Here is a 21,106-nt window from a genome sequence, read left to right as displayed (position 1 = left end):
AAACAACTTTACAGAGACCAAACCTGAACGAGCCAGCAGCGCCAGGAAATATTACACCCTGAACAGAACAGCCGAACAGAACAGCCAGACAGAACAGTTAAACAGAACAGCCAGACAGAACAGTTAAACAGAACAGCTGAACAACTGAACAAAACAACTGAACAGCTAAACAGAAGAGCTGAACAGAACAGCCAAACAGCTGAACAGAACAGTCAGACAGAACAGTTAAACAGTATGGCTGAACAGGACAACTGAACAGAATGGCTGAAATGAACAGCTGAACAGAACAGTTACAAAAATGACTGAACAGAACAGCCGAACAGCTGAACAGAACAGCTGACCAGAATAGCCGAACAGCTGAACAGAACAGTTGACAAGAACAGCCGAACAGCCGAACAGCTGAACAGAACAGTTAAACAGAATGGCTGAACAGAACAACTGAACAGCTGAACCGAACAGCTAAATAGAACACCTGAACAGAACGACTGAACAGAACCCAAATTTTAAGCAGAATGGCCGAACAGAACGACAGAACACTTGAACACAACGTAGAACGTAGGAATGAAAGTGCGTGTTTGAGGAAAACTGTGCATGTGCAGTGTGACAGAGAGCATGATGGTCACTGAAGGAGTTATGTTTAAAAAGCTGCTGTATGTGTGCTGTGGATCTATTCGGCCTCCTCCCCTTATTGCGTGATGACATCATCAGCCCGCAGTAGAACGCTCAGTCGGAGTTTTCTTCCTCCTCTTCCTCGTCCTGGTGGGGGTTGATGAAGGGCTGCTGGGACAGGCAGTGCAGCTCGTGCGGCTCCAGTTTCGTCATCTTACCGTCCGCGTCGAGCTTCATGGGCTGGATCACATGATCCCTGAGGGAAAAACGTCCAGCAGTTATTTCTCTATTCTGACTTAAACAAGAAAAGCAAAATCAAATCTGGGGAATTCCTGCCTTTAAAATGTTTTAGTAGAAATCGTGTCTTCTTGATCTGTCTGTATAAAATATTCATTTATAAAATGTCATTTTCTGATAACTGACTCTTGGTAAAGACTAGCAGATTTATTCAGACCTAAACAATATCATGTGAAAATATTTGTTTAAGGACTATTAGTTCATATACACGCAAGGTGAGCTCCTGCTGGTGTGGGTTTCCTCTCTTTCTGTGATGTGACTACAGTGCTTAAAGCTCCCCCTTGTGGAGAATCCTCAATCTGCTAAATCTGATCGAACGTATGAGCGAGAAAGTCAGGTCTACATGGCTAAAGACTACATTGTCACATGTTTATTTTACTATTATTTACTATTACTACCTGCTTATTTTCCTGTACCGAATCACCAAATAAGCCTACAGGTTTGCAGAATGCAGTTTTTTTCTTCAGCGTAGAATGATCGTAGTGGAATAATCACAAAAAATATGCAAGTCATTCTTTTTTTTCCTTTTATAAGAGCAGAAAGGTTTGGGACTAAATTTACTATCGTGTTATCAACCAACACAAAGGTTCTCAAAATTATTTTAGTATTATTAATCACACATTGAAATCATCTCACTACGCTTTGTACTTCATTCAAGTTTAAATAAGTATGAAGTTATCATCAGCACTGCTAGTCTTTACTTACTGTAACTGTACAAATGTGTGCGTTGTCCTGGTGTGTGCTGTGCAGGGAGGCTGGTGGTGTTTACTTCCACCATCACATTTAAAAAAGATGTTATATGATTATTGAAATTATGAAAATATGAGATGGTTTGATTAGCCCTTGGTTTTATACCAGTGATATATGTTCTTACTAAAAACACTCAAAACTGGTAACCATTCCTAACTGGGACAGGGAGCTTCTCCTTCTCTGTACCTGGAGAGCTTGTCAAACATGTTGACGAGCTTCATAGCCTCATACTCCTTCTGCTCTTCTGTCATCCCTTCCATGGGATTCGGCTGCTCATCCTCCACGCGGCCTGTTACAGGGTTAATACTGACCAGAAAAACAACACATCACATACAGGCAGGACTGGACGTTTCTCAAACTGCGATGAACTCGAAAAAGCACAGAAGATGTTTATCAGCATTAATTAGTTTAATCTGGTGTAGTGCGACTGTAGGTGTAGTATATCTGGTGTAGTGTGACTGTAGGTGTGACTGTAGGTGTAGTTTATCTGATGTAGTGCGACTGTAGGTGTGACTGTAGGTGTGGTATATCTGGTATAGTGTGACTGTAGGTGTAGTTTATCTGATGTAGTGCAACTGTAGGTGTAGTTTATCTGATGTAGTGCGACTGTAGGTGTAGTATATCTGGTGTAGTGTGACTGTAGGTGTGACTGTAGGTGTGGTATATCTGGTATAGTGTGACTGTAGGTGTAGTTTATCTGATGTAGTGCGACTGTAGGTGTAGTTTATCTGATGTAGTGCGACTGTAGGTGTAGTATATCTGGTGTAGTGTGACTGTAGGTGTAGTTTATCTGATGTAGTGCGACTGTAGGTGTAGTATATCTGGTGTAGTGTGACTGTAGGTGTAGTTTATCTAGTGTAGTGTGACTGTAGGTGTAGTTTATCTAGTGTAGTGTGACTGTAGGTGTGGTATATCTGGTGTAGTGTGACTGTAGGTGTAGTTTATCTAGTGTAGTGTGACTGTAGGTGTAGTATATCTGGTGTAGTGTGACTAGGTGTAGTTTATCTAGTGTAGTGTGACTGTAGGTGTGGTATATCTGGTGTAGTGCAACTGTAGATGTAGTTTATCTGGTGTAGTGTGACTGTAGGTCTAGTTTATCTGATGTAGTGTGACTGTAGGTGTAGTATATCTGGTGTAGTGTGACTGTAGGTGTAGTTTATCTAGTGTAGTGTGACTGTAGGTGTAGTATATCTGGTGTAGTGTGACTGTAGGTGTAGTTTATCTGATGTAGTGCGACTGTAGGTGTAGTTTATCTGATGTAGTGTGACTGTAGGTGTAGTTTATCTAGTGTAGTGCGACTGTAGATGTCGTTTATCTGGTGTAGTGTGACTGTAGGTGTAGTTTATCTGGTGTGGCGCAACTGTAGGTCTAGTTTATTTGATGTAGTGCAACTGTAGGTGAAGATTATGTGGGATAGTGCGACTGTAGATGTAGTTTATCTGGTGTAGTGCGACTGTAGATGTAGTTTATCTGGTGTAGTGTGACTGTAGGTGTAGTTTATCTGGTGTGGTGCGACTGTAGGTCTAGTTTATTTGATGTAGTGCAACTGTAGGTGAAGATTATGTGGGATAGTGCGACTGTAGATGTAGTTTATCTGGTGTAGTGCGACTGTAGATGTAGTTTTTCCGGTGTGGCGCGACTGTAGATGCAGTTCATTTGTTAGTTTATAGTTTTACTCACTGTGGTTTGGCCTCTCTGTATTCCTCAGTGTCACTGTCCTCATCCTCGGAGTAAAGGCCTGGCTCCCCGCCGCCCCTCATCAGCCCGCGAGCGGCCAGCAGTCCGGCGGCGTTTCCATAACCCGTGTACTTAATGAATCGTGACACTGCCACATACAGGACACAAGGGGGATTTCAACTCCTGTCAATCCAACATTTCCATATGTATGCCTTTCTTTCCTTTACCACATGAACTCAATGATACTAATGGAATATTTCTTGTGCTGCACATCTGTTAAGTAATTCTCGTGAAGGAGGCTGGGTGCTTAGTCCTTATTTAATGAATCTAATTGCAATTTCTTTACAGCCAAATTGGCCAGTGAGTGAACACATAAGGCACGATCACATTTCCAAAACTCACAATATAAATATAAACAATAGAAAATTTAAGGGTGATTTTTCTCACCGCTCTCTTTGCACAGAACAAAGAGGAACTCCGCAGCACAGGTCTTCACGTCTGTGTCGATGTGGGTCATCAGACGCACCAATTTGTTCCGGAGAGCGTTACCCTCTTCAGGCTTATTCCTCACGTCCCGCAGTGGGGGGAGCACCTGAGCACCGACACACATGCATGACAATTTTAATGAATCAAAATATTTCTTACTGATTCTTAATGGATGTGCTGTAAACACTATTTCTTTCATCTCACTTTCATCCGTAAGAACTTCCTGGTCTCCCTGTGGATGCGGGCGCTCTCGGTCAGCAGGTTGAGGGAGGGCAGCAGTGTCTCCTTCAGTTTATTTCCCTGAAGATCAGAGGAACACCACATTACTGTTGAACTGCAAGTAAACACCTGCTGCGGTGCTGTCAGAGCTCAGAGCAGCAGCTGGAGCAGGAATTCCCCATTGCATCCTCACATGCAGCCACATACAAACAACAGACACTAAAAACAACAGCAACCAGTGCACAAAATAATCGACTCAACAGGTAACAGGACTCAGAGAAGCCCCGGGAGTCGTTAACAGTTATTACTGTCATTTAAGAGAGCTAATGCTAATGTTTTTGTCTGGCTGTGTCATGTGTATGGAGGAGAGAATGGTGGTCAGATGTGCTCACCCTGTCCAGTCTCTTCTCCATAAAGTCCAGAAGCATGTTAACGGCGTCCATGTTGACCCCCATGTACTCAATGGAGCCCTGCTGCACTTTCGGCATCAGCAACACGTCCAAACACGGCAGAGGAAGATTCCCCAACAGGTTCACTGTGTGACTGCAGGACATATGACGGTAACATTCCTCATGTGCATTACATATATATATCGTCGCTGTCTCGCAAAAACACTGTATCTCCATTTTTCACTTTTTTTGCATATTTCAAGGCTCCTGTTTTACCCTTCGCATTGTGTTAACATGTCATGATGAACAGACCAACAGAAATGGTCCTAAATTATTTGGAAAGAAATCTGGTTACATTCATTTCCGTTACATGTAAAAATGTAATACAAGATACATGTTTTTTAAAATAAAGGACAATAAAATAAAATAAGTAAAATATTGTTTGTTCTAAGCTTTATCAAAGGATGTCTCTGGACACTTTGCTAGCACAGCTATCCCAAAGACTGATTAACAGCTTAGAGGTTGGCATTACGAAGGAAGATTGTGATCAGTTTCTGCTGCTATTCAGTGACTGAAAGTGGAAACTTTTGGTGCTTATCCTGACTCAGGCTGCTGAGAATGACTGAGAACGATATTATTATTATTATTATTATTATTATCATCGCCATTGCATTTCTTTGTAAATATTAAGGCCTCTCTATCTTTTAAAATAGTTTTCTCTTTTATGTTTTATTACTTTCAACTTTCTTTTAATTATGCTTCTGTAACTGTCTTTGCAAAAGCTGGAGGTGCTGGATCTCAGGAATGTTATAAGCTGCATTATTATCTAATGCTTTTATTTTTCTGTTTGTGTAAAGCACTTTGAATTGCCATTGTGTATGACAGGTGCTACACAAATAAACCTGCCTTGCCTAATGTTGTGAAAGTCTTAGTAGATTCTATGAAACCCTGTGAATATTTTTGGGAAGTTGGGGACGAGTGCTGTTTGTTTTAATTAACCCTCAGTTTGTTGTATTCTCTCATTCTCTGTTGCAGCCTGACCCTCGACTACAGGTTTGCACTCCTGCGGATTCCCACTGGACCTGCAGGGCCTGCCACGATATCTTGCAGCCCGCTCTCCAGGCGGAGCGGTACAAAGCAACGTGAAGAGAAACGGTGCAAATTAATGAACCACCTAAATAAAGTTGAACAATTATTAAATCATATATAAACAACATAAAATGATAACAGTAAAACAGTTAAAGTGAATGAAGTCATTCTAAAGAGCTGTGAAGCAGCCGATCGCGTGAACAACACGCAGATTCTCGTAGTTTACAGAGACAGAGCCTTCAGTCCGACGGCCACAGCTGCCCAGCAGAACACCAAAAATAACCGCTCTATGGTTTAATTCCTGTTTTGTGTTTAGTTGGGAATAAATGGCGTTTGGTGAAGTTACTCACAGTGAGCCTGATGACGGTTGCGGGCGGGAGCGGGACGAATTATTCCAATTTACTGCGGGAGCGGGATGAAATCTTGTGGCAGCGAGACTGAAAAAACAGTCCTGCACAGACCTCTACCCTAGACTGGACTGTAACAGTGCCCCAAACACGCCCCAAAGCGGCCACCTGTTTATGAGGGAAGCGATTCGAATGTAATAAAAATACATCATTAACTTAAAAAGTCCAGGGGGTGCTGAGGGGCTGCACTTCCTGTGTCCCTGAGCTTGTTTCATTTTATTACAGCCTGTTTTCTGAGAGGACTAATTAGACTGAAATCCCAACAGCTCTGTTCTAATTCATCACAGTGGTTTTATAAGGTGGAACCTGAGGCTGTAGAAACGGAGCAGGTAAAGGAGAACGTGTGTCACTGTGTATGTAAATACATTTACATCTGTTCTGTATGTGTGGAAAACTGACTGTGGTGTTCCTGCAGCTTCTCAGTGTCTGAATGTGTCTCAGATTTTTACTTACATTATAATAAATACAACGATCAGGCGTAACATTCTGACCACCTCCTTGTTTCTACGCTCATTGTCCATTTTATCAGCTCCACTTACTATATAGGTGCACTTTGTAGTTCTACAGTTACAGACTGTAGTCCATCTGTTTCTCTGATACTTTGTTAGCCCCCTTTTACCCTGTTCTTCAGTGGTCAGGACCCCCATGGACCCTCACAGAGCAGGTACTATTTGGGTGGTGGATCATTCTCAGCACTGCAGTAACACAGATGTGGTGGTGGTTTGTTTGTGTGTGTTGCGCTGGTCTGAGTGGATCAGACACAGCAGTGCTGCTGGAGTTTTTAAACACCTCAGTGTCGCTGCTGGACTGAGAATAGTCCACCAACCAAAAATATCCAGCCAACAGCGTCCTGTGACCACTGATGAAGGACTAGAGGATGACCAACACAAACTGTGCAGCAGCAGATGAGCTATCGTCTCTGACTTTACATCTACAAGGTGGACTGACAAGGTAGGAGTGTCTAATAGAGTGGACAGTGAGTGGACACAGTGTTTAAAAACTCCAGCAGCACTGCTGTGTCTGATCCACTCAGACCAGCGCAACACACACTAACACACCACCACCACCACGTCAGTGTTACTGCAGTGCTGAGAATGATCCACCACCCAAATAGTACCTGCTCTGTGAGGGTCCATGGGGGTCCTGACCACTGAAGAACAGGGTAAAAGGGGGCTAACAAAGTATCAGAGAAACAGATGGACTACAGTCTGTAACTGTAGAACTACAAAGTGCACCTATATAGTAAGTGGAGCTGATAAAATGGACAATGAGCATAGAAACAAGGAGGTGGTCATAATGTTAAGCCTGATTGGTGTATATGTGTGTGTGTGTGTGTGTGTATGTGTGTGTGTGTGTGTGTGTGTGTGTGTGTGTGTGTGTGTGTGTGTACCTGTGGAACTCCTCTGTGCGCTCCTCTCCCTCCGCTGTGCTCATTAAGCAGTGTCTCAGTACGGCCCCCAGGTGTCTGTAGGTGGCTGCTTCCTCCTGCAGGACAGTGCAGTACAGTATACACTGATTACGTTAACCAGATTAACTGAGGGATTTACAGACACATAAACAGCCCGACACAGAGTCACTTCTGAAACACCGTCTAAATTAAAGACACTGCTCTGTTGTATGCTTCCAGAATGATGAGCAGAGCTGTAGAAGGTTTTAAAATGACAGACAAAGCTGTGCAGCATCAGTAATTTATTTATAATAAGATTAATATCCATATTAATCCATAATATTTCAAAAGTGGAGATTAAAATCTCAAGGCAGAAACCTGACATAAAGGTAATATAAATGGATATTTACAGTACAGAATTTTTTTATTGCATCAAAATAACACAAAATGTTATGAGATTCCAAACTATTGACTGGTATTTTAATTACTTCAAGGGTTTCTAGGCTGTTGCTATGGTATCCCAGGTGGTAGCTAAGGTGTTACTGCTATTGTGATGGTATGCCAAGTGATTGGTACACTGTTGCTAGGCTGTTGCTATGGAATCCTGGATGGTTGCTAAGATGTTGCTAAGCCATTGCTGTTATCCCAGGTAGTTGCTAAGGTGTTGATAGGCCGATGCTGAGGTATCCCAGGTGGTTGCTAAGGTGTTGCTAGGCTGAGGCTAAGGTATCCCAAGTGGTTGCTCAGGTGTTAGGCTGGTGTGATGCTACTCCAAGTGAATGATACGGTGTTGCTAGGCTGTTGCTATGGAATCCCAGGTGGATGTAAGGCATTGCTATGGTATCCCATGTGGTGTCTAAGGTGGGACTGGGCTGTTTTGATGGTATCCCAAGTGAATGACACGGTGCTGCTAGGCTGTTGCTATGGAATACCGGGTGGTTGCTAAAGTGTTGCAAGGCAAAGGTATCCCAGGTGGTTGCTAATATGTGTGTGTATGTGTGCTAGTATGTATGTGAGTCTGTATGTAATGTCTATAAGAGACGCTCTTTGTGAAATCATTTGCGGCAGTTAGATGTGAAATTTCAACACATTCCGACATTCATTTCCGCCGGAAACAAACAAATGCTTTAAACAAACGCTGTATTAAAACCATATGTGCAATCAGTGCACTATTAATGTATAGGTTCTATGGTCCTGCAAAGTTTTGTGGTTCTAGCTAGTAAACTGCAACCAGTGAAAATGGTCCAAAAAAGCATAACAGAATAAACTAGAATAATTAACCCCTTAAAATCTCAGGCTTATTACATACTAAGCCTTATTATTCAGTAACTACAGGGACTTCAATGCAAACTGGCTGAGCTGGTTCTAGGTTAAAACTGTGGGCCCTGGCCATTTAAGAGGTTAAATGAAAAACAGTAAGCTGGCTTTGTCAAGCCAACTTAACTAGATGCAGAAGTAAACAAATAAATATACTGAAGTCAGGCAGATGCACACTTCTATACCATTTTTAAGTATTAAGAATTTTTTCCATTCTTGTGTACAAAATAAAGCAATATGATTGGTGTGGATGGGGGCTCACCGGTAGGATCCCCCCTCATTTAGGGTCCCCAGACGTTCAGAAGCAGCCCATAATCACTCACCTCGTCCACTTTGCGGCGGTTGGTGTCGAACGTGATGTTGAAGAGGATCTTCAGGATCTCCATGGCTCTCTCCGTTTCCATCCTGCCAAGCGGGGGGACCTCACTTTGCCCCTCCGCTCCGGCCCGCGCCACCTCGTACGTGTCCAGCCAGCGGAGCCCCAGTGTGGCGTCCAGCACTTCGGTCAGCAGGGCAGCGCCTCTGAGCTCGCGGGCCAGCTGCGTGCGCACGTCCACACGAATTGCTGTCAGCAGGAAGGTCAAGCGGAGATCAAAAAAGCGAACGTCGTGGTTCCACTGTGGCTCGCGGCACTGCTTTAGCCTCTCAGCCACACCGAACACCAGCTGCAGCTGCGCCGCCGCCTCCTGTGCCTCGCTGCTGTTAAACACCAGGTTACACAGACACTTCAGAGCCTCCACAATCACATCTATGTCCGGCATCTCTGGCGTCCGGCTGCCCTGCCCCAGGCTGACCGCTGCGTGCCGGGCCAACGTCTGGACGGCGTGGCGGCTGGTGAACGGAGTCAGGCTGCTTTTGTCCCGAGACAGAATGCGGATGGTCTCCAGGCAGGCCAGCTTACAGGATGGCTGAAGATCACGCTCCAAAAAACCCAAAACCAGCTTCCCCAGACGCTGAAGAACAGACAGCAACATCAGAATGAGCAGGAGGGGTCAGCCGAATTCTAAGGCTAATGTGAGGGGAATTCCACCAATTTTTTAAAATGTCTGCATAATTGAGTATTTGAGATGTAAACAGAGAGATTCAGAGTGGTTTGGTGTGAAATGGTTCAGATGTCTTTACAGTGGTGGTGATAGGAACCAGGGGTCGCCATGACTACAACACAAATATAGACATTTTATTTACTATCCAGAACCACCAGTGAACCTACACGAGTCTTCTGAGTTTATATGGAATGTTGATGATGGAAAATAGTGGAAAATCTGAAATAATAAGTTTTCTTTGGGGACTATTTTGCCTCACAGCGCCCTGCATATTATGTATTCCTCCACCATGAATGGAGTTTAAGGCCAAAATCTTCTCAAAACTATCATAAAACAGTGTCTCAGTCATCAGGCAGTGAATTCAAAACCATTTCATGTAGGAACTTTCTGTGAGGGAGCTTTTAGAGGTGGACGTCTGGTTCCTATCACCACCACTGTGAACAGTTCTGACTCGGTAAGTATATCTAGAACAGAGCGTTTCACACCAAACCACTCTGAACCGCTCTGTTTGAACCACTTAATTATGCAGGTATTTTCCCCTGTAGGGGTACAGGTACACTCTCATGGCATGTCTTTTTCATGAGTTATACATATACTTTATGCCATTTCATATGTTTATCCACGACAGTCCATATATAGAAATTAAGCTGCAAAACAGCCTGTTTAATTTTAGGGGATAAAGAGGTTGGAAAATGGACTTTAATGAGCTATGAGTGAAAATAATTCCATGCTTTTGTTGACAAAACCTGCATGGCCTTATTCTGCTCTACACTCAAAAAGGGTTTTATACAGTAGCAAAAAGGTTCTTTCAGCAGAACCCTTTTTGGTGCTATACAGAACCACTTTTAAAAGTTCTTTACAGAACATATACAGCAGATAAGCTCTGCCTCTACTAAAGAGCCCCTGAAGAAGCCCCTGGTCTGTGATTTGTATTTTCGTCTTTCGTGTTTGGACGGGAATGAAATGGCAGATTTCAAACACAGTGCCATGTTACAACACCTCAAAGTTTATTCTCCATTGGAAAGAATCAGAAATAAACTTTGTGATGTGCGTCAATCTTCCACTACATCTACCACTGTGAGCTTCTGTGTACCTTTTCCAGCGCTCCACTCTTTCACAAACAGCATGCAAAAAGAGAGAACACAGGCTTAACAACAACCAATCAAAAACAGTTTATGTCAAGGCTGAAAGTAAGATGTGAATGAATAAATGAAAGTAAGATGAAGTAAAGGTGAAATAAAATGATTCATAAACAGATATGCAATAGCATTACAAGTAGCTGGAACTACCTTGCAATAAACACTTATTCTGACCACAGCAAGAATCTACTATAAATTATTCTGTATCTGGTATGAATTACTCAGTAACTACTATGAATTATTTAGTAACTACGATAAACTATCCAGTATCCAGTATGAATTACTCAGTATCTACTATGAATTATTCAGTATTAATAAGAATTATCTAGTAAATACTATGAATTAGCCAGTATCTCGTATGACTTATACAGTAGCTACTATTAATTATTTAGTAAATACAATGAATTAGTCAGTATCTAGTATGAATTATTCAGTACTTACTATGAATTATTCAGTATCTAGTATTAACTATTTAGTATCTACTATGAATTATTCAGAATATAGTATGAATTATTTAGTAACTACTCATATTATCCATCATGTAGTAAGAATTATTCAGTACCTACTATGAATGATTTAGTAACTACTGTAAATTATGCAGTATCCAGTATGAATTATTTGGTATCTACCATAGGCGTGTCTAGCCCCTTTTCACCCTATATTGAGTCCTAGCACCCCTAAAAATAAGAGTAAAAAGTCTTTTTTTGTTGTTTTTATTAGAAACTGACATTTTTCTCTGATAAGCAAATGATATGATCCACTTTCTCTCTCCTACCCTTCCCCTGCCCCGCTCTCCCAGACGCTGCGGTGAGCGCATGCACACACACACACACACAGGTCAGTGTCTGTCTGTGGTGACTGTCTGTGGTGTGGTGGCTCCAGTTAGTAGTGCAGAGGAGGGTTTCTTTACTTTATCACTCAGCACCAACACATTACAGTCATTAGCAGCAGTCCTCATCTTTGCTGCACTGAATCACAGATCACTCTTTATGTTATTGTTAGCTATCTGATGTTTTTTAATCTAGCAAGCTAATGTTGCATGTTGTGAGAGAAACGGGCTGTTGTGCCGTTGGTAGGCCTATATGTTGATATTAATGCCAAGGTGCTTGTCTAGTACTGTCTGTATGTGTATCAGCTAACTGATGTTATAGCAGAATACAGCTGAACAGTGGTGTGGCTGGTGCTGTACTGAGGTGCTGAGTGTTTAGTGTGGTGGAGCTGCTGTACCTCTCTTTCCTCCTGCTCCTCTGAGGGGAAGGAGAAGCACTGGCTCTTCTGCAGAGAGAAAAACAACACAAAAACATCTTAACACCACCGCATCTAACCGCACAGGACCCCTGAGTACAACCAAAAACACCCAGTTCCATGTTGTTGTTGATTTTTTAAAAGTGAAAATAAGCACAACCTCTACAGAGAACACACTTTGAACATTTTAACACATGTTTGCATTTTAATGCACAACTACATAGGGGAAAAGTAATTATGGCACATTTTATTTTGTTTTGGTTAAAGTATGTTTAACTGTGCAGTTTTGATCACTCAGTTTGTTCTGAAGAGTGAGGGTCATGTCATTTATACAGGTTCATATTTACATACATAAAATTTTTAATACTGTACTGAAAATGTGATATTGCTCTGCTAAAGCCTGAGTAGACCGATAAATCAATGTGATCTATTATTAATCTGTGTTACTGAGCTCTGCTAAAGCCTGAGTAGACTGATAAATCAATGTGATCGGTTATTAATCTGTGTTACTGAGCTCTGCTAAAGCCTGAGTAGACTGATAAATCAATATGATCAGTTATTAATCTCAGCGTTACTGAGCTCTGCTAAAGCCTGAGTAGACTGATAAATTAGTGTGATGATCAGTTATTAATCTCAGCGTTACTGAGCTCTGCTAAAGCCTGAGTAGACTGATAAATCAATGTGATCAGTTATTAATCTCAGTGTTACTGAGCTCTGCTAAAGCCTGAGTAGACCGATAAATCAATGTGATCAGTTATTAATCTCAGCGTTACTGAGCTCTTCTAAAGCCTGAGTAGACTGATAAATTAGTGTGATGATCAGTTATTAATCTCAGCGTTACTGAGCTCTGCTAAAGCCTGAGTAGACTGATAAATCAGTGTGATGATCAGTTATTAATCTCAGCGTTACTGAGCTCTGCTAAAGCCTGAGTAGAATGATAAATTAGTGTGATGATCAGTTATTAATCTCAGTGTTACTGAGCTCTGCTAAAGCCTGAGTAGACTGATAAATCAATGTCATCAGTTATTAATCTCAGCGTTACTGAGCTCTGCTAAAGCCTGAGTAGACTGATAAATCAATGTGATCAGTTATTAATCTCAGTGTTACTGAGCTCTTCTAAAGCCTGAGTAGACTGATAAATCAATGTGATCAGTTATTAATCTCAGTGTTACTGAGCTCTTCTAAAGCCTGAGTAGACTGATAAATCAGTGTTATCAGTTATTAATCTCAGCGTTACTGAGCTCTGCTAAAGCCTGAGTAGACTGATAAATCAATGTGATCAGTTACCAAGATGCACTGTAAATGTATTCTAAACATTTTCTGAATATGTCCATTTTACGTACTGAATTAGAACATGTTACTGAACACATTAAGAACAGTGTATTCAGTATTCATAAATCACTACTTTTTCAAAGTATTCTGCACAACCATGATAACCCTAAAACAAAGGTGCTGAACATATCAGCAAGAATAAATGACAGCACTGAGAAATCATTATTATGAACACCTTTATTAATATATAATAGCACAACTCACAACTCGTTTAAAAAGGTGCCTTTTTCCACCCAAATGCTGCTCACTTTTACAGCTGCTGTGTTTTGTTATAATCACAAAGATGCTCATTTTAATACTCGATAACATCCATATTTTTTGGAAAAATCAATAACCTAATAATCCTGACTCTAATAACTCCTCCAGGCTGGTATATCTGCAGTGTGTGTTGCTAAGTCTCGCTCATCAGCACAGCGCTGTTAATTCCCTCCTACAGCCCGGCAGAAGATTAGCGTGCTGAGCTAAGCTAACCGATACAGTCGGCTCAGGAAAATCAGGATCAAACCGAATCCGTTTAGATCCTCGGGATCTGACGTGGCTGAAAGAATCTATTTGTGTTGCTGATGTCTTGATGTTGCCTGCAAGACAAATTAATCAGTGTTTATGCACTATTATATCATACGATATTATATTCACTTACTGCACTGCACTAAACTACGCTGTGCTTTGTTATGGTATTATATAAACTGGTGCCCGTAAGATTTTGTACACCTGTTAGATTTAGCCTTTAGCCTCAGCCATCTGTCATTGTGTGGTGGTTATTAACATGTACCATACATACAATTATTTACCATAATAATATTGTTTAACGCTGTTTTAATACATGATAACAAATTCAGAGCTATTTGTGACAAAAAAAGCCCATATATCATATTGACAAACTGACAGACATCTTCTGTATCAATCATATTTCTCATTTCAGTTTTGTAGGTGGTTTTGTCCACAGGCTACGTGGAAACAGTTAACAGTAAACTAAATATTGCCCCAAGAGGGCAAATAATAAAAGTTGAAGGATCACAGCCAATGGACTGGTCAATATAACAATATTTCATTGTTATTGTGATAAATTCCATCTCAATGCTCTTCTCTGAGTATATGATGTGTACGGTAAGTGCTTCCAGAACACTGCACAACTGCATGCATAATAAAAATAAGGATTTGTACCAATTATAGAGCCTGTAAACAACAACAACAACAACAGGTGTTTATTTGCATAAACTGCACAGTAACATATAGCTGATTGGATGGCAGCCCACTATGACATCATCCTTTTTCACTCATTTATTTTTTTTTAGCAATTTTTAAAAAATATTTTTATCCTGCATTTTTCTCTTAGATCCACTTATGACATTCGCATTATTGATGTCTATATATGTATATAAATATATCACTGCTGTCAGAACAAAACCTTGTATCTCCGTTTTCAGTTTTTGACTTAATCTGAAAATGCCTGTTGGCCTTTTTATTGTGTGTAAATTTCATGATGAATGGACAAACAAAAACATCTGCCTCACTGCACTGTGCCAGCTATAGAGTTTGGTGGAGGAGGGATGATGATATGGGGCTGTTTTTCAGGGGTTGGTCTAGAACCCTTAGTTCCAGTGAAGGGAAATCTTAATGCTTCAGCACCAAGACATTTTGGACAACTGTACACTTCCAACTTTGTGTGAACAGTTTGGGGAAGAACCTTTCCTGTTCCAGCATGACTGAGCCCCAGTGCACAAAGCAGCTCCATAAAGGCCTGACTGGGTGAGTTTGGTGTGGAAGAACTTGACTGACCCTCACAGAGCCCTGACCTCAACCCCATCCAACACCTTGAACTAGAACGGAGATTGTGAGCCAGACCCTCTCGTCCAACATCAGTGTCTGACCTCACAAATGCTCTTCTGACTGAATGGACACAAATTCCCACAGACTCTCTCCAACATCTTGTAGAAGCTTCCCAGAAGAGTGGAAGCTGTTAGAGCTGCAAAGGGGGACCAACTCCATATTAATGCCTATGGATTTAGAATGGAGTCATAAAAGCTTCTGTACATATTTGTACATACATCAAATGTTTCTTGTATATGTCACAGATCACAAGGATGCTATATTTTTGTCATATTGCTGATCCTTACTCGCAGTCCAACTCAGGGCTTCTGTTTTGGCTTTCTATTCTGAAGACTTACGCAACACAGCTACTTTCTGTGTGTGTGTGTGTGTGTGTGTGTGTGTGTGTGTGCGTGCAGCAACATCAAGGAAACAGCACGCACAGTTCCTGAAGTTTCTAGTTGCTTCATAGCATTTTAGCAGTTTACTGACATTCAGGCAGCCAAACAGAGACAAATAAACCACCCAACAGAGAGAAATAACACACTTAATAACACACACTTAATAACACATGCTTAATAACACACGCTTAATAACACATGCTTAATAACACACGCTTAATAACACGTGCTTAATAACAGTGCTTAGTTTGTTTCCTAAATAACCAGGACAGAAGCACGAGGCTGAAGTTGGCTTCCTATTTGCCAGCTTCTTATTAATATTTTCTGTTCTACTTTAATGTTCTACTAATATGTATATATATTTCAAGAGTTCTTTATTAAAGGTAATGGTTCTATTTAGAACTTGTTTTATGCTTAAATGGTTCTGTGCATGGTGTGTATGGAAATAAATGTGTACTGCACCAAAAAAGGTTCTGCTATTGTTACAAGCGTTTAGTCATACTAATAGAGTACATACTAAAGAACCCTTTTGGTGCTATATATAGAACCATTTTCACAAACCACATACAACACATTTCCACCATGCAAAGAACCATTTAAGCGTCAGATGGTTCTGTGAGTGTCCCTGGTTCTATATAGGACCATTCCCTTCACTAAAGAACCATCCTTTTAGGAGTGTACATTAAGAGTATGCTGGTGTGTTTATGTTATTATGAGTTTTATTCCAGGATGCTGATGTTGAATCAGTGCTGCTGCTTTGCTCTCTCATTACACCGCACTGCAATCTATCCGGACACATCCGTCCACATACATATCATGTTATATCTCAGTCAATCTCAGCCTGATCAGCAGATTAATTCCATTTTGTGAGCTTTACCTCTTTGTTGTATCTCTGTAAGGCGGCCAGCGCTGCGTCCTGCTCGCCCGTCTCCATCTGCTCTATAACGGCGCTCACGTCCATTTTCATCGCTTTATTTCCTTTATTTTCAGCGGAAACAGAGAGCCTGAGGGTCCCTGGCGGCGCAGAAGAGCTAACACCCCGGGGTTCACGCTGCCATCCCGGCCTGAGCCCGCACTCGCAGCCTGGGGATGATACGATTAGCGAAGGGTTGAAAACGCACCGCACAGGATCGTGGGATGTGTAGTCCGCAGAGCTGCTATTGCCTACAAACATCATGGATCCCAAAACGTCAACAGCAAAACAGCAGAGCAACAGGAAAACGCGATCAGGAAGGATCTGGCACTAAATTAAATTATAAAATACTGTGATTATTAGCATTCTGACTCAAAAATGCCCTCGAGTGATGGACTTTAATTATTAATTAATTATTAAACAGATTATTAATTTATACAGGGTGTCCCAAAAAACTGACATCATTTGAGATGTGAGTATCTGAGTAACTACATGGCAAACGAAATTAAACAGGCTTCATGTTGAACAATACAAGATTTATTTATCAAAATTCGAACAAGAAATTCAGAGGGATGTAGATTTAATAACTGATTTCACAGCTTCACAGATGTAATATCTTCCGATACTGGTGGTCGTCCAGACCCCTTTGTCCAGCACAGACAGCCTTCCTCTTTGAGTTTTTGTGCCGTGTCCAAATCTGCTGTCCAGTTGGTGCATTTTTATTGAATTTTCTGGAAAATGCTGCTGCACTCCTGTTTGACTGTGTTTGAGCAGATTCTAACACTCAAAATGCCTTTTCATTTCTAGTGGACACCGTTCTTCACCTTAAAAAACATTAAAAATTAAACTTGGTTAGTTTTTACACACTTTCTTAAAATCTGAGATCATTTGAGGGAGAATTGGCTGTTATTAGACTATGAAATGAGGTCAATTTTTTTGGGACACCCTGTACAATATTTCATTTATAGATTGTTGCTGTAATTACCCCGCTAGAAAAACCAGTTAAGACCAGCATAGCTGGAGGTGTTTCACAAAGCAAGAGTTATCAGTTAGCCAGATAACTTAAGCCTGAAGATGAGAACTGTCCAATAATAATGCTCCTTAGCTCTTTTCATATTGGACAGACTTGACTTTGGGCTTAAGATCTGGCTAAACTGGGAAATCCTGCTTTGTGAAGTACTGGTAACCAGTAAAACCAGCATATGTTGTGCTTTGGATGCTGGTATGCTGGCATGACTATGCTGAGTGACCGGCTAAACTAGCAACAGACCAGCACTAGACCAGCATATCATCAAGCTAGACCAGTTTATGCATGGAATTCATGCTGGTCTGTACTGTTTTTTTCAGTAGGCAACCCCAGAAACGATATTTTGGGAGGTAGCCTATGAGAAACATGCTTCTATATACGCTATGTGTGCAGCAGCCCAGTATTATTTATAATTATCATCCAATACCTGTTTTTTGGCTTATCAGTTCTTTATTGATCAGCTGCTGATGGAATTTAATAAATCCGTGTGATAGCTGGAACCAATCTTTGTTCTTCAAGCTCACAAGATACCAACTACTTTCTGAAAACGAAACGTTCTTGTTACTTGTTACTGTACATTTGGGTCATTCTACAGAAACGTCCACTTTTCTCTCCAGGAGTCACTGGTGTTACTGATCCTCACTGGTGTTCCACATAATAAAGGAAACACCAGAGACATTTTTAATGAACAATGCATTTTATAAAATGGCTGCTACAGAGCATCAAACCACACATTGTCAATCATGAAAAATCCACTAAAATATGTAATTTAATCCATTTGTATTCTATTTTTTCACAGTTACCTCAGAATAAAGTTGGTCACACCAGTGACTTCAGCTAAAAGCTTCATATGACATCATGAGCTAAATGACAAAATCTCTGATAACTGAAAGACACAGTGGACTCACCATGAGCTTTTCTTCATAGATCCTCAGAAAACAGGTAAAAGGAAGTCGAGTGATGTCATCAGTGTGACTTTTATTTCAAAATCAGAGATTTTTAGTTGCGCAGTAACACCAGTGACACGACTCCTGGGGACAACAACTTTCATTATATATTTTATAATATTTATTTGGCATTTGTTTTCTTTATGTCATTTAATTCATATATTCCATAGTCACATATAGATTATTGGAGTTAAGTTATGATTGATTTAAAAACCAATATTGCTAAATTGAGGCTCAAGAAGGTGTAATTGTTAAAATAACATAAAAAAAACATAAAATAACACCCTAACATGTTTTCAAGTGTAATATCTGTAAATGCTAGGTACACAAAAATGGACGTTTCTGTAGAATGACCCATTTGCATTCATGGTGTTTTTACATTGAATGCTATTATAAATGGTTTTAAATAACATACTGTCATGCTGAAGACAGTGTAAAGGAATTAAATTAACCCCTTAAACTCTAAGGATCAGTATGTGGTTCCACACTTCAGTTCCTCACTCTCATGACCACACAGCTCACACATTAGTTTCATAGCAGATACCGAATACAGGAGATCATCTGTTTGGGTAAAGGGGTGAGATTAATAACTGAACAACATGAGGATAAAGAAGTTATTATAACAAGTTACATATTTATATAAGTGTTCTCAGCCTAATGTAACATATAAACGCACAGGCTAGTATGTCCAGCTCTGTGTTTACAGCACATCTCTGTGTCTGTGAGGATGTTATGGTCAGTTGGACTTTATTGCGTTAGATTTTTGAGGATCTTCGTCTGTAAGTGTGAAAAGGCAGTCGTGCAGGTCCAGACGCAGGTGTGAAATAGCATCAGGGACACAGCGTGATGGTGTACGGGACACAGGAGCTCAGAGGAGCAGAACTATCTGCTCAGAGGGGATTCTCTTCTGAAGATCTGGCTCAAATAATGCGAAAGTATGGAGAGCTTTGCTCTAACACCCGGCAGCATTCTGAAAAAACCACGAAGCTACGGCTCGGCCGATCCCAGATACAGGAGGTCGTCTGTTTGGGTGGAGGGGGGTGAGTAATTACAGTCTGTAAGCATAGATGGATTTGAATAGGATTACGAAAGATAGTGAGTTTATATAATATAATTTTTTTTAGCTGTTTTTATTCTATTTACAGAATCTCAAAGTTCTCAAAGGTCTTTATGCAAGAAGGCCAGTCTAAATGAAAATAACAGCACAAGTACAAACAACATCATTCTTTTAAAAAGCTTCTTCAAGCGTTCTTTAGTAAATGCGATGGTTCTGTTTAAAATCACTGCACAGGCACATGGTTCTTCAGCTGTATCTGCTTCTTTAACCCCTTAAAATCTCAGGCTTATTGCATACTAAGGCTTATTATTCAGTAACTACAGGCACTTCATCCAATTCAAAACTGGTTAAACTATTCTTTGGCTATAGAAGTGTGTAGTAAACTTTTGGGCCTGCTGGTGGGCCCTAGACCGTTTAGGGATTAAAGAACCCTTTTAAAAATGGTTCTGTACAGCACCAAAAAGGGTTCCCCTATTGTTACAAATCAGTATTTTTTTCAGTATCATAATGGAGCCCTTTCTGTTATGGTTGACTAGGAAAAAATGAAGCATTATAGTTCCAGGCATGTGCTAGCAAATACAAATATGTTCTTGATGTGGATGTAAAAACAGCTGTTGAGCTTGTACTCCTGATATTTTCTAGAATGCTTTTCCAGAGTTTAGAAGCTCTATAAATAAACACATCTTCCACTCACTGAGCCGAAACATCCTAGATGTTTGCGGAAAGACTTCTTCAGCAGCAACCACCCAGAAACACACTGAACTAATCAACCAATGAAGTATTTAGTTCATAATGAACAAAGCATGAACTTATTTCTCTGTACACTCTCAGAAAAAGGGTACTACACTGTCACTGAGGTGGAACCCTCAAGACTATGTCTTCAGTACCTTTAGTCAGGGAGCATGACTGTACCACATTCCATTGTAATAATATTAAGTTGTATTGACTCCATACACCCTGCCTTGACTCTTATTTTGACGTGACTTTTTTTTTATTGTTTAAACATTAGGCCATGAAAAAGTAAATAAATTGCAAAAAAATAAGATAAACAATTGGACTGATGTGCTTTTGATGGTACATTTACTCTACATTTCTACCTTGATGAATGAAAAATGTACTTGCACTGTCCCCTTTTCTCTGACAGTGTAGGGATAGCATGTTCTCAAACGATAGAATGCCTTAGAGATATTATTGATATGACACTCTATCCAGCGCTATATAGCGTCAAGGAATCTAACAGCAGCTTTTGGTTACACTAAAAAAATATTATGGTCAAAGACAAAATCTGCAACCTTATTTTGAGTTACATTAGGACCCATCAGCAGTGCTTCTGCTTTATCAGAGTTTAGCGGGGGGACTTTACGTCTTTAACACAGTCTTCCATTACGTGTAACTGTTTTCTTGAATTTGCTTGAGCTGACACATAACTGAGCATCATCAGCACAAAGTGAAAGGCAACACTTTGTTTATGTATTATGTACCTGGGAGCTATAAAGGGAGAACAGTAAGGGCCCTAAAACAGAGCCGTGTGGGACACCATATTGCGTACTTCTATGTTCAGTTCAA

At 40.6% G+C, this 21,106-nt stretch overlaps 1 protein-coding gene across 1 annotated transcript; it reads right to left on the bottom strand.

The window, feature by feature from the left end:
* On the bottom strand, window positions 1-16,667 carry ric8a (RIC8 guanine nucleotide exchange factor A). The gene is made up of 10 exons (XM_036568015.1): window positions 16,474-16,667; window positions 12,037-12,084; window positions 8,951-9,580; window positions 7,314-7,408; window positions 4,431-4,581; window positions 4,024-4,119; window positions 3,781-3,925; window positions 3,337-3,481; window positions 1,843-1,962; window positions 1-865 (listed from the first exon to the last, which is right to left on the bottom strand). The coding sequence occupies exons 1-10, from the start codon at window positions 16,561-16,563 to the stop codon at window positions 724-726; spliced, it is 1,662 nt and encodes a 553-aa protein (XP_036423908.1). The 5' UTR covers window positions 16,564-16,667; the 3' UTR covers window positions 1-723.
* Between the last annotated feature and the right edge of the window lie 4,439 nt (window positions 16,668-21,106).

This window comes from Colossoma macropomum, unplaced genomic scaffold (assembly GCF_904425465.1).
Source record: "Colossoma macropomum unplaced genomic scaffold, Colossoma_macropomum, whole genome shotgun sequence".
Lineage (NCBI taxonomy): Eukaryota > Metazoa > Chordata > Actinopteri > Characiformes > Serrasalmidae > Colossoma > Colossoma macropomum.
The sequence above is the reverse complement of the archived record's forward strand: the minus strand, read 5'-3'. Positions and strand labels throughout refer to the sequence as shown.

Coding starts and splice junctions, on each gene's coding strand:
- ric8a (XM_036568015.1), bottom strand. CDS start 16,563: ATGAAAATGGACGTGAGCGCCGTTATAGAGCAGATGGAGACGGGCGAG. Junction 4,120..4,430: donor TGGAGAAGAGACTGGACAGG/GTGAGCACATCT, acceptor TCTGATCTTCAG/GGAAATAAACTGAAGGAGAC. Junction 866..1,842: donor ATGTTTGACAAGCTCTCCAG/GTACAGAGAAGG, acceptor TTTTTCCCTCAG/GGATCATGTGATCCAGCCCA.